This window comes from Macaca fascicularis, chromosome 14 (assembly GCF_037993035.2).
Source record: "Macaca fascicularis isolate 582-1 chromosome 14, T2T-MFA8v1.1".
Classification (NCBI taxonomy): Eukaryota; Metazoa; Chordata; class Mammalia; order Primates; family Cercopithecidae; genus Macaca; species Macaca fascicularis.
In genome coordinates, this window is record NC_088388.1 from 75,921,070 (window position 1) to 75,935,411 (window position 14,342).

The window sequence follows — 14,342 nt, forward strand, 5'->3', positions numbered from 1 at the left end:
CTCCAAATTCTGTTTTCATTCGTTTTTTTATTCTTTCATTCATTGAAAAAAAAAAATACTGCATTCCCCAAATGTGCCAGGCACAGGACTATGCAGTGAGTAGATAGTTGAAGGTAAAAAAGACATAGCTTATCTTACAGACCCTCTTCTCACAGTGCCTCTAACACAGAAGCAGGAAGAAATAAAGAGCAATATACTATATAATACTCTGGTATTTCTAATCAGCACTCGGTGATTACATCCACACCTTTGCAAGGTTCTCACACTTGCATTTGTAGTTAATTGCTCCATTGTTTCGCTGAATGCCTGCTTTGTGCCCACTCTGGGCTCGATATTGTGTACAGACTATAATATACAAGCAGTAGGGTTCAATCTGATAACACCTATGTGCAAACTACCTGGAAGTATTTATTGAGCACATACTCTTGGAAAAGCAGTCTTTGAGCAAATATTTATCAGTACCTTGATAATCCTAACAAATAATATTTACTGAATACTATGTGCCAAGGACCATAGTAAATTCTTTACACACATTATCATTTGGTCTTCACAGTAACTCTTCAGAGGCAAGTATTTGAGAGCTTAAGTCCCAACATGCTCAAAATCATGACACTAGAAAGCAGTGGCAGTGGAATTTGAATTCAGGCAGCCAGCATTTCCTACTACTCGGCTGTCCTAACCTCCTACCCTATGCAGGGCGCTGGTGATACAACAGTGAACACCGCTGTGATCCCTACCCTTAAAATGCTTACAGCCTAGGAGGGAAGATAACCTTTAAACAAATCATATGCTGAGAATGTCTAACAGGGTACCTGGTCTCCTCTGAGCTTCATTCAAGCTTCCCCAAGAATATGCCTTGTCAAGCAGACCCAGAGGCTGAGTTCTTAAGCAGACGGAGGGAGGGAGAAGTCAATCTATGAAGGGGAACAGCACAAGGAAAAGCTCCGAGGTAGGAAGAGGTCTGGCAGTCTGAGGGTCTCACTGGGCTGAGGGAAAGGCCAGATGGATCACAGGGAAGCTAAAGAAAAGAGCATGAGGAGTGGCACATAAATCTACATAATTCAAAGGGAGGGGAGAGGTCAGCCGAGAACAAGACAGCGTGTAGAGGCGCCAGGCAGGATGCTACTTCATGTGAGGCGGGGATGTTAAGTTTGGATCAGCCTGTTGATAGAGAGAATGGAAGCATGTTGATGAAAATTGCAGAAGAGAGAATCGTCAGGGCTTGGGTGGGGAAATGAGCAGAAGGAGGGAGTCAAGCAAGGTTTTTGGTTTGAACAACCCAGTGGATGGCAGCACTCCGGGACAGCTCGGGGGAGGAAGATGAGAGTTCAAGTCGCATCCAAGGTAGCTGTGGACAGCCATATGGAGCTGTTAAGTCAGGGCGCTGGATGGATGTGCGGCTCTGAAGCTCGGAGGTCCTAACAGTGAAGGAGATCATCTTGGACAAAGGTGAAATGAGTGTCTAAGACAGAGCCCTAGAGGCCTTCCACTATTAAAGGTTATTATTAGAGAGGTCAGGTGCGGTGGCTCACACCTGTAATCCCAGCACTTTGGGAAGCCAAGGCAGGAGGATCACTTGAGTCCAAGAGTTTGAGAGCAGCCTGGACAACATAGCAAGACTCTGTTTCTACAACAAATAGAAAAAATTAGCCAAGCACTGTGACACAGGCCTGTGGTCCCAGCAATTTGGGAGGCTGAGGTGGGAGGATCACCTGAGCCTGGGAAGTGCAGGCTGCAGTGAGCCACGATCACACCACTGCATTCCAGCCTGGGTTACCCAGTGAGACCGTGACTCAAAAAAAAAAAAAAAGAAGAAGAAGAAGAAGAAAGGAAGAAATAGGAAGAAGAAGTGGAGGTGGAGGAGGAGAAGGAGGAGGAGGGAGGAGGGAGGAGGGGAGGAGGGGGAGGAGGGGAAGGAAGGGGAGAAGGGGGAGGAGGTTGTTATTAGAGAGGGGGAACTAAGCAAAGGGAACTGAGAAACATGGTCAAAAAGAAAGGAGGAAAGTCAGGAGAGTATGGCGACTGTTTTAAGGAGAGAGTGGGAGCAAGGCACAGTGGCTCATGCCTGTAATCCCAGCACTTTGGGGGGCTGAGGTGGGAGGATCACTTGAACCCAGGAGTTCAAGACCAGACGGAGCAATATAGTGGGAACCTGTCTACACACACACATACACACACACACACACACACACACACACACACACACACACACACAAATTACCCAGGTGTAGTGGCGCACTCCCGTACAGCGCCTCAACTACTCCAAAAGCTGAAGTGGGAGGACTGCTTAAGCCTAGGTGGTCAAGGTTGCAGTGAGTCATGATGGTGTCACTGTACTCCAGCCTGAGTGACACAGTAAGACCCTGTCTCAAATAAATAAATAAATAGCCAATGGTCTGAGATGCAGAACCTTAAGTGACTGAATTTTTAGCAGGGCACAGTTAAATACGAGAAAGATTGTTCTGACCTGGGATTCATCCTGGGGGTCTTCATGAAGGCCAGACCTGAGGTGCACCTAGGCAGGCTACATACAGGAGAGGGCCTGAGAGTGAATGTTTGGGAACAGCAAATAATACCAGCAGGTAGAATGAGGAGGCAGAGCTAGAGGATGCTGTGGAGGTCATCTCACCCATGAGGTCATATCACCTGTGTCACCCAGTCACTGGCCACTTCATGCTCATTTCATGCTCACAACAGCCCTGCAGTAGGAATTCACTAACCCTGTGTCACAGATGAGAACACTCAGACCCAGCCATCGGAATTGACTGTTCAGACGGTGCAGATGGAAGTGGGGAAGGCAGAATTTGGCTTTGGGTCTGAGTCCAGTGCTATCACCTTATCCTTCCTTGACTCGGGTGGCAACGAAGGGAAGAGATTAGAGAGGATACGGGCTGGACAGAGGTGGAGAAGAGGCAATAAGTGAGAGGGAGGTAGGGTGCAGAATCAACAAGATGCAGAGAGCAGGTAGCAGCTGAGACGGACAAGGCAGAAGGCTGGGGTTTCTGGCTGGAGTAGTCAGGTGAACGGAGGTGGGAATAGCAGGGTATGGGTTCAGGGGAAGAATGGAGACTCAGACGATGAGTCCACTGGGCCTACGTGACGGGTTGTGGGGCGGTGTTGTCAGGAGGCAAAGAGAGACATAGATCTGAAGGTCACAGGAACGGTCCAGAGTGTGGGAGACCAGAGACCATCAGTGTAATCTTGGATTTTGGTTCCTTTTTACCACTTAACAGCAGAGTTGAGAAGGGGCTGGAGCTGGGTTCTGGGAGAGAAGTGACGGGGCACGGGTGGCGTCCCGCCGGTGTCAGAGACGACTTCCGGCTCACTTCTGACTCGGTTTCCCCCACAGATGGCTTTTCCCTGCCGCAGGTCCCTGACTCCCAAGACTCTGGCCTGCCTCCTGGTGGGCGTGAGTTTCTTGGCACTGCAGCAGTGGTTCCTCCAGGCTCCAAGGTCCCCGCGGGAGGAGAGGTCCCTGCTGGAGGAGAGGTCCCAGCAGGAGGAGACGCCAGAGGGTCCCACCGACGCTCCCTTGGCGCTCACCCCCGGGCCCCCGTGCGTGGCCAATGCCTCGGCGAACGCCACGGCCAACTTCGAGCAGCTGCCCGCGCGCATCCAGGACTTCCTGCGGTACCGCCACTGTCGCCACTTCCCGCTGCTTTGGGACGCACCGGCCAAGTGCGCCAGCCGCCGCGGTGTCTTTCTGCTACTGGCCGTGAAGTCGGCGCCTGCGCACTACGAGCGACGCGAGCTCATCCGGCGCACTTGGGGGCAGGAGCGCAGCTACGGCGAGTGGCCAGTGCGCCGCCTCTTCCTACTGGGTACCCCCGGTCCCGAGGACGAAGCGCGCGCCGAGCGGCTGGCGGAGCTGGTGGCGCTGGAGGCGCGCGAGCACGGCGACGTGCTGCAGTGGTCCTTCGCGGACACCTTCCTCAACCTCACGCTCAAGCACCTGCACCTGCTCGACTGGCTGGCTGCGCGCTGTCCGCACGCGCGCTTCCTGCTCAGTGGCGACGACGACGTGTTCGTGCACACCGCCAACGTAGTCCGCTTCCTGCAGGCACAGCCACCGGGCCGCCACCTGTTCACCGGCCAGCTCATGGAGGGCTCCGTGCCCATCCGCGACAGCTGGAGCAAGTACTTCGTGCCCCCGCAGCTCTTCCCCGGGTCCGCTTACCCGGTATACTGCAGCGGCGGCGGCTTCCTCCTGTCCAGCCTCACGGCCCGGGCCCTGCGCGCGGCCGCCCTCCACACCCCGCTCTTGCCCATCGACGACGCCTACATGGGCATGTGTCTGGAGCGCGCCGGCCTGGCGCCCAGCGGCCACGAGGGCATCCGGCCCTACGGCGTGCAGCTGCCTGGCGCGCAGCAGTCCTCCTTCGACCCCTGCATGTACCGCGAGCTGCTGCTGGTACACCGCTTCGCGCCCTATGAGATGCTGCTCATGTGGAAGGCGCTGCACAGCCCCACGCTCAGCTGTGACCGGGGACACCGGGTCTCCTGAGGCCGGGTGGACGGCTTCAGCCCCGGGCCTCCACCCATGACGGTGTCCATGCTGAGAAAGCAGCTTTCCCGCCCTGGGTACCGTACGTCCTGCCCAGCTCTGTGCACCTGAACCCCAGCTGCACACTGAAATCAGCTGGGGTGGGGGGTGTGGAAAATACCTACATCCTGGCTCCATCTCCCGAAGTTTCTATTTGATTAGTCTGGGGTGGCCCCAGACATGTTAAGGATTTTTAAAGTTCCTCCGGTGATGTGAATGTGCGGCTAGGCCTGAGGACCGCTCGGCTAGACTGTTCATCCTCGAAAACCCAGCTCCACTGCCCTCTCTGCAAGCCTTCCTAGGCACCTCGTTCCCACACTCGGGTCCTCGTGAGCAGTGAAGCAAGGGAGACCTGGGAGCGTGGGAGCCAGGATCAGCGTCCCCTGCCTTGTGCCTACAAATGTCAGTTGCCATTTCCACTGTTTCCCCTACAAGTGAGTGGAGCTGGGCTGACAGTGGTCAGGAGGATCCCGCTTCCCCCTCCCGCCAGAAGTCAGCCAACATGCAACTGAGGCGCATGTGGCGGCCTTCCTCCCACTACTGCCCCAGTGCACCGTGAGGTAGAAATCCTCACCGTGCAAAGTGGAAACCAGAGGCCTGGTCAGACAGTGACTAATCCAGGGCCATGGCGTTCCCAGACAGCACACCATTGTGGTCCCCTCCAGGAACTCACCCCAACCAAAGCTAATGGCCTGGTTGGGTACTGCCCGCCAATACTCACCCCCATGGGTCAGAGACAGGCTCCTTGCCAGGGTCTGGAACTTAGGGTCAGTGGGCCTTGGACAACCCAGCAGGGAGTTCCACGGAGTCCGAAGTGGAGAAACGCTGATGGGACCATGGAGACCATTGTTGGGGAATCCGTGGAGGCAGGTGTATAGAATTGTGTTGGGGAGGTGGGGGATGTAAGACTGAGGTGGACAGTGGTTAAGAGTGTGGGGCCAGGTGAGAAGGCTCACACCTGTAATCCTAGCACTTTGGGAGGCCAAGGCGGGCAGATCATGAGGTCAAGGGTTCGAGAGCAGCCTGGCCAATATGGTGAAACCCCGTCTCTACTAAGAATACAAAAATTAGCTGGCCGTAGTGGCTCATGCTTGTAATCTCAGCTATTTGGGAGGCTGAGCCAGGAGAATCGCTTGAACCTGGGAGGCAGAGGTTGCAGTGAGCCAAGATCGTGCCACTGCACTCCAGCCTGGGCGACAGAGCAAGACTCCATCTCAAAAAGAGAGAGAGTTTGCAGGGGTGAGTGGGAACTTGGTGCCTGGGACTCTGAGAACCAGGCTGTGGTCCTGACCTCCAGCAGCTGCCAGTCATCTTGGCAACATAGAAAATCAAGGAACGGCCTATGGGCAGGCAGAAGTGTGTCAGCAATGTCCCAACTATGTAAGATGGACACAAGAGACTCACCTTGGGAGGAAAGAGCCTGGGCAGAAAGTCAGGAGACTGGCCAAAGGTCCTTCCCTGCCTTCAAGACAAAGACCAGACTCCTCAGTCCTGCATTTCAGGCTCCTGCCACCCAGGTGCTACTCACTGTCCCCTCCCTCCCACTGTTGGCCTCCATCCAGCTGTCAGTGCCTGCGCTTTGTCCAGCTCTCTCCTGCTTCTGCATTTTGCACAAGCTCTGAACTGGTTACCGAAATGTCCTCCAATCACCACCATCCTGATGTCTCTTGCACCAGTTAGGATGCCCATAGGGGAAGCTGCCAGCTGCCCACCTGAGTCGGCTGCCCCCTTCCTCCTGGGCACTCACCTAGACTCCATTTCCCAGCACCCTGTCCCCTGCAGTTAGATGTGGCCCTGTGACTAGGCCCTCATGGATGGGGGGGAATGGATGAGGAGGATCACTGTGGCACCTGGGCCTGACTATGCGCTCTTCCTCCTTCCCATTTGCTGGAACATGGCTGGGCCTGGGACCCAGCTCTGACTTTGCAAGTGAGGACAACACTCCAGGCCCAAGTGGAAGTTTCTCAACTACTGACATTTGGGGCAGGACAGTTCTTTGTTGTGGGGGGCAGTCCCGTGCATTGTGAAACATTCAGCAGCATCCGTGTCCTCCACTCACTAGATACCAGTGTCACAACCCGAGTCATGACACCCAAAGTATCTTCAGATGTTGCCAAACGTACCCTGGTGGGCAAATTCACCCTAGTAGAGAACCACTGGCCTAGAGGAAGGCAGAGAAACAAGAGGATTCCTGAGTTCCTGAGAGCAGCCCGGGGACCAACCTGGAATACTCAGCTAAGACTACTGAGGAAGACAAAATAAATTTTTATGCTTTAAAAAAAAATTATGGACATGACAATATAGACAAAAACGTTTATGATTTTTGAGCCTCTGAGATTTGTCTACTCTGCTACAGCAGCCTTGCCCTGCTAGTATTTTAGTCTGTTCAGGCTGCTGTAACAAAAATACCATAAACTGAGTGTCTTACAAGCAACATCTCTGGAAGTTCTGGAGGCTGGGAAGTCTAAGGTCAAGGTCCCGGCAGGTTTGGTGTCTGGCAAGGGCCCATCCCTCACTGCCTTCTTGCTGTGTCCCTGCATGGTGGAAGGGGCAAGCGAGCTCCCACGGCCTCTTTTACAGCGGCCCAGATTCACCTCATCACCTTCAGGGCTAGGATTTCAACGTAAGAATTCCAGGGAAACAGCCCTGCGCGGTGGCTCAAGCCTGTAATCCCAGCACTTTTGGGAGGCCAAGATGGGCGGATCACGAGGTCAGGAGATCGAGACCATCCTGGCTAACACAGTGAAACCCCGTCTCTACTAAAAAATACAAAAAATTAGCCGGGCGAGGTGGCGGGCGCCTGTAGTCCCAGTTACTCAGAAGGCTGGGGCAGGAGAATGGCGTGAACCCGAGAGGCGGAGCTTGCAGTGAGCTGAGATCCGGCCACTGCACTCCAGCCTTGGCGACAGAGCGAGACTCCGTCTCAAAAAAAAAAAAAAAAAGAATTCCGGGGAAACATAAACATTCCATTCCGACCATAGCACTTAAGTCACCTGCTGTGTCCTGTTTCATCCCTTGTTTCTCACCAAGTAGACTGGCTACTCCCACAGGGAGAGGCCATGTCTGATTTACATCAGTGCTGTCACAGATTCACGCAGAGGGAACCCGTGGCAAGTCCAATCACTCGCACTCTGGAAACTTGAGCATGTCGTCTCACCTCTCTGAGCCGCTCTTTCTGCTGTGATTTGGCTCTGTTTCCCCACCCAGGTCTCATCTTGAATTGTAATTCCCACATGTCAGGGGACGGACACGTAGGATTGGACAGGCAGGAGGTGACTGGATCATGGGGCCGGTTTCCCCCACGTTCTTGTCGTGATAGTGAGTTCTCACGAGAGGTGATGGTTTTAAAGCGCGGCACTTCCTTGTTCTCGCACACACTCCCTCCTGCTGCCTGTGAAGGTGCCTGCTTTCCCTTTGCCTTCTGTCATGCTTGTTTCCTGAGGCCTCCTGGCCATGCTTCCTGTTAAACCTGAAGAACTGTGAATCAAATAAACCTCTTTCCTTTATAATTACCCAGTCTCAGGTAGTATTCTTCATAGGAGTGTGAAAATGGACTAATACACTTTCCATGGCGATGTTCCATGCCAGGGCCATGTAAATCCTCTGTAAACCACATAGGAGGGCACTGTCATTCTGCAGGCTTACTGGCAGCTCTGAGAGGTTGAAGGAAACAGGAGGAGGTGGCACTCCGTGACCTTTCTGCAGCCCTTGCCGTGGACCTTCAGTAGCCACAGCCACTTGTCCCTTGCTGGTCTATTTTCTGAGCAGGCCATAATGAATACTCCTAAATGCTTTAGGGGTGAGTGGATGAGTGGATGAGTGCCATCTGTCCCAGTGGTGTGGACTGTGTCTGTTAGGATAGTAGTCCCCAACCTTTTTGGCACCAAGGACTGGTTTTGTGGAAGACAGTATTTCCACAGACTAATGTGGGGGATAGTTTGGGGAAGATTCAAGTGCATTACATTTACTGTGCACTTTATTTCTATTGTTACTACACAGTAATATATAATGAAATAATTATACAACTCACCATAATGTAAAATCAGTGGAAACCCTGAGCTTGTTTTTCTGCAACTAGACAGTCCCATGGAGGGGGATGGGAGACAGTGATAGATTATCAGGCAGTAGATTCTCATAAGGAGCGCACAACCTAGATCCCTCGCATGCGCAGTTCACAATAGGGTTCATGCTACTATGAGAATCTAATGCTGTGGTTGATCTGACAGGAGGCGGAGCTGAGGTGGGAGTGCACGCGATGGGGAGCAGCTATAAATACAAATGAAGCTTTGCTCACCTGCCTCTGTACAGCCCGGTTCCTAACAGGCCACAATCAATACCAGTCATTGGCCCCGGGGGTTGGGGACCCCTGTGTTAGGATACTGTGCTAGTTCCCTATTGCTGCTGTAACAAATCCCACAAGCTTGGCTTAAAATCACACCCATCTGTTACCCTACAGTTCTACCAGCCAACTGCACTCCTTACTGGAGGTGCGAGGAAAGGATCCATTTCTTTGCCTTTTCCAGCTTGCAGAGATCCCCTTCCTCCATCTTCAAAACCGATCATGTGGCACCTCTCCGTGCCTTGCTTCCACAGCCACATCACTCTCTGACTCTCCTGCCTCCTCCTTCCACTTCCAAGGACCCTGTAACTACACTGGGCCTACCTAGATAACCTGGGATTCTCTTCCTATCTTAAAGTCAGCTGATGAGCAACCTTCATTCTACCTCCAACCTTACTTCCCTTTGCCATGTAACATGGTGAAACAGTCACAGGTTCCAGGTATTCAGTAGGGTATGGGCAACTTTTTGGGGGGCCGTTATCATGCCCCCCACAGTACCCAATCAATATTTGTGGAATAAACCAACAATAATGAAATAATGCACAAAAATGAATCAATAAACAAGGGTGCTTCTTCCACACAGACCTCCGTGATGCGAGCTCTCATTCTGGACTACTGAGTGTCATTAATTCTGAATTCCCTGCCCCTAGTTGCCATTTGTCAAGGGCTTACAAGAGACAGGAAAACAGGAATGCTGAGGCCGGAATGCGGACGGGTTCTCTGGAAGGTCCGAATTGTGCTTTGACACAAGATCACACACAAAATTTCCCTGACAGACAGGCAGATTATCCCCATTGTGCTCCTAGAGATGAAGATTCAGAACCTTGCCGGCCCCGAGACTCGGGAAGCCGCCGTTACGGGTCGGCTGGGTGACTCTGAGTCCTGGCCACCCCGTCTCTGAAGCTGGGTTGCACGCATGTCCAGGCCCACGGAAGGCTGCAGTGCCCGCTCAGCACCGGCATCACCTGGCGCCACCTGGCGCATCGCTCACCACGGCCCTGGACCGGCGCTCCCCGCCCCTTTCATTCGGCTCATGCGACCCGCGGCAGCCAGGGGGCGCGCCCCGCACCTCGCATCCTGCACACACGCGGACTCAGCGGAGCAACCCCGGAGCGCGATCTCCCAACGCCCCTTGTGAGGCCAGCATGACTTTGACACTCAAACCCCTCAAGGACCCCACAGGGAAGATGATGTGCCTGTCTCAGGAACCTAGATGGAAACAAAAATCCTACACAAAATGCTAGCAGACAAAATGCGGTGACATGTAAAAAGGAGAATCTATCAGGACGGAAGTGCGTTTATTCCAGAAATTTCAGAGGGGCTTAGCATTAGAAAAACAGCAAAACTACATAAATAAGACAGGAAGATCCGTCAATGACGTACATTACATCAAGAGAAATATGAGCATTTCAGAGGCAGTGGGAAAGACGTTTATTAAAATTCAACATCCATTAGTGATTTTAAAGAAAATCTTAGAAAGCGGTGACAGCATTTGACAGCATTTTGCTTAAAGTTAGGAGCAAGATGAGATATGCCCATCATCATTACTTCTGTTCAGAATTGTCCAAAACTTGAGAGCACACCAAGACAAGAAAAGATACAGAAATCTAATAATTGGAAATAGAGGAAGAATTTTTTCAAAATCTCAGAAGTTTAGAACCCTATCAGATCCAACTTCCCTTTCTGTAACAAATCAATGCCACTCTCTCCATCCTGAAATGAAATGCTTAGGTAATATAACACCTCCACACATATATTTTCAAAAAGCCAATATAGTGCTTTTGTTTTGTTTTATTTTGTTTTTTTGAGACAAAGTCTCGCTTTGTCGCCCAGGCTGGAGTGCAGTGGCGCGATCTCAGCTCACTTTGCAAGCTCCGCCTCCCGGGTTCACGCCATTCTCCTACCTCAGCCTCCTGAGTAGCTGGGACCACAGGCGCCCGCCACCACGCCCGGCTTTTTTTTTTTTTTTTTTTTTTTTTTTTTTTTTTGTATTTTCAGTAGAGACGGGGTTTCACCGTGTTAGCCAGGATGGTCTCGATCTCCTGACCTCTTGACCCACCCGCCTCAGCCTCCCAAAGTGCTGGGATTACAGGCGTGAGCCACCGCACCCGGCAATATAGTGCTTTTATTGTAAGTTATGTAAATATGAGGTAAATAAAAGAAAAATATCTTAAAATAAAATGTTCATTTTGATGTGTAAATTCTTGGGCCTAACAACACAATAAACACAGGCCTAATAAAACTCCCCTGCAAATGTCCAAATCTCTCCCTAGGGGGCAGTACACCTCTTCAAGAACTATTAGTCTACACAGAAAAACCACGGGAAAAAACCACACACGCGCACAAACCCTCCATATAATTAATTAGATTACTAAGAAAAGGTAGCAACTTCTCCAGATAAAAAATCAATATACAAAAATCTAGGCCGAGGCGGGTGGATCTCTTGAGCCCAGGAGTTTGCAACCAGCCTGGGCAACATGGTGAAACCCCATCCCTACAAAGAATACAAAGATTAGCTGGGAGTGGTGGTGGCACCTGTAATCCCAGCTACTCAGGAGACGGAGGTGGGAGGATCGCTTGAGTCTGGGAGGTCGAGGCTGCAGTGAGCCCTGATCGTGCCACTGCACTCCAGCCTGGGTGACAGAGTGTGAGACCCTGTCTAAAAAACGAAAAAACAACCAAAAAAACTATTTATTTCCTGTATAGTAGCAACAAGCTGTCAGGACATGTCTTTTTTTTTTTTTTTTTTTTTTTTTTAGAGTGAAAGCAAGTTTACTAGAGAAGTAAAGATACAAAAGAATGGCTACTACATAGGCAGAGCAGCAACACAGGCTACTTGACTGAGTATACATACATGCTAAACAGGGGGTGGATTATTCATGAGGTTTTGGAAAAGGGAGGACAATTTCCAGAAATGAAGGTCCCTCCCCTTTTAAAACTATATAGGGTAACTTCTGGACGCCATGGCATTTGTAAACTGTCATCGTGCTGGTGAGTGTCTTTTACCATGCTAATGCATTATAATGAGCATGTAATGAGCAGTGAGGACCACCAGAGGTCACTTTCATCGCCATCTTGGTTTTGGTGGCTTTCAGTCAACTTTTTTTTCTTTCTTTTTTTTTTTTATTATACTAGGAAATATGTGCACAAAGTGCAGGTTTGTTACATAGGTATACGTGTGCCATGTTGGTTTGCTGCACCCATCAACTTGTCATTTACATTAGGTATTTCTCCTAATGCTATCCCTCCCCCATCCCCCCACCCGCTGACAGGCCCCGGTGTGTGTTGTTCCCCACCCTGTGTCCATGTGTTCTCATTGTTCAACTCCCACCTATGAGTGAGAACATGCGGTGTTTGGTTTTCTGTCCTTGTGATAGTTTGCTTAGAATGATGGTTTCCAGCTTCATCCATGTCCCTGGACATGAACTCATCCTTTTCTATGGCTGCATAGTATTCCATGGTGTATACATGCCAGGAAAAGTCATTTTTTAAAGTGTCAGTAGAAACAAAATTATACTCAGGGCTACATCTAAAAGAAGATATGTAAGAAAATAATTAAAAATTACGTTAAGATATATGTATATTTCTTTTATATATATATTACGTATCTTTATGTCTTATAGCTATAAGATATAGCTGTAAGAGATAGCTATAAGAGATATTTCGGCCGGGCACGGTGGCTCATACCTGTAAACCCTGCACTTTGGGAGGCTGAGACGGGTAAATCACGAGGTCAGGAGATTGAGACCATCCTGGCTAACATGGTGAAACCCTGTCTCTACTAAAAAAAAAATAGCCAGGCGTGGTGGCATGTGCTTGTAGTCCCAGCTACTCAGGAGGCTAAGGCAGGAGAATCGCTTATACCCAGGAGGCGGAGGTTGCAGCGAGACGAGATCACGCCACTGTACTCAAGCCTGGGTGACGGAGTGAGACTCCATCTCAAAAAAAAAAAAAAGATATCTGTAAGATATAGAGCTATATAAGATTTCTATATATAAATATATTAATTATTAGCAATTTATTAGTCTATATATTTTTGGGAGACAGAGTCTCGCTCTTGTCACCCAGGCTGGAGTGCAGAGGGACAATCTCAGATCACTGCAACCTCCGCCTCCTGGCTTCAAACAATTCTCCTGCCTCAGCCTCCCGAGTAGCTGGGATTACAGGTACCCACCATCACGCCTGGCTACTTTTTGTATTTTTAATAGAGACAGGGTTTCACCATGTTGGCCAGGCTTGTCTTGAACTCCTAACCTCAGGTGATCTGCCTGCCTTGGCCTCCCAAAGTGCTGAGATTATAGGCATGAGCCACCATGCCCAGCCTATATCTTATATATCTTAACATAATATCTCGTGTGTCTTATATGTCAAGCTACATATATCTTAACATAATTTTTAATATATATGTTAAATATATGTTAAAATTATTTTATATATATATATATTTTGGAGACAGGATCTTGCCCTGTCTCCCAGGCTGGAGTGCAGTGGTGCAATAGATCACAGCTCACTGATCACTAATGGCTCACTAACCCTGTATTGCTCAAGCTGGTCTCAAACTCCTGGGCTCAAGCAATCCTCCCACTTCAGTCTCCCAACATCCTGGGATGACAGGCATGAGCCACCACATCTGGCTGTATTAAGATTTTTTTTTTTTTTTTTTTGAGACGGAGTCTTGCTCTGTCGCCCAGGCTGGAGTGCTGTGGCGCAATCTAGGCTCACTGCAAGCTCTGGTTCCCGGGTTCACACCATTCTCTTCTCCCAGCCTCCCAAGAAGCTGGGACTACAGGCGCCCGCCACCACACCCAGCTAATTTTTTCTATTTTTTAGTAGAGACGGGGTTTCACCATGTTAGCCAGGATGGTCTCGATCTCCTGACCTCGTGATCCACACGCCTCGGCCTCCCAAAGTGCTGGGATTACAGGCATGAGCCACCGTGCCCGGCCTAAGATTTTTTTTAAATACACAAAGTAATGTAGAGAGACATCATGTTATAAAGTACCTCTAAGCCCCTCACCGCAACCAGAAAACAGGATTATTGTCTCACGCGTGTCCGTGTGAAGAGATCACCAAACAGGCTTTGTGTGAGCAACATGGCTGTTTATTTCACCTGGGTGCAGGCGGGCTGAGTCCAAAAAGAGAGTCAGCAAAGGGTGGTGGATTATCATAGTTCTTATAAGTTTTAGGATAGGCTGTGAAGTTAAGAGCAATGTTTTAGGGGCAGGGGGTAAAGTTCACCAAGTACATTCGCAAGGGCCGGGAGAATTACAAGGAAACTTCTTAAGGGTGAGGGATATTAGAACCTTCTTAAGGGTGGGGGAGATGATAAGGAACCTTCTTAATGGTGGGGGAGATTACTAAGTACATCAATCAGTTAGGGTGGGGCAGAAACAAATCACAATGGTGGAATGCCATCAGTTAAGCTATTTTCACTTCTGTGGCTCTCCAGTTGCTTCAGAC

General features: G+C 50.2%; 1 protein-coding gene across 1 annotated transcript; it reads left to right on the forward strand.

Moving 5' to 3' along the window:
* On the forward strand, positions 1-6,827 carry B3GNT6 (UDP-GlcNAc:betaGal beta-1,3-N-acetylglucosaminyltransferase 6). Its single transcript, XM_005579151.5, has one exon. The coding sequence runs from the start codon at positions 3,350-3,352 to the stop codon at positions 4,502-4,504; it is 1,155 nt and encodes a 384-aa protein (XP_005579208.1). The 5' UTR covers positions 1-3,349; the 3' UTR covers positions 4,505-6,827.
* Positions 6,828-14,342: the final 7,515 nt, after the last annotated feature.

Bases quoted from the DNA above. Each gene is read 5' to 3' on its own strand.
- B3GNT6 (XM_005579151.5), top strand. From the start codon at position 3,350: ATGGCTTTTCCCTGCCGCAGGTCCCTGACTCCCAAGACTCTGGCCTGC.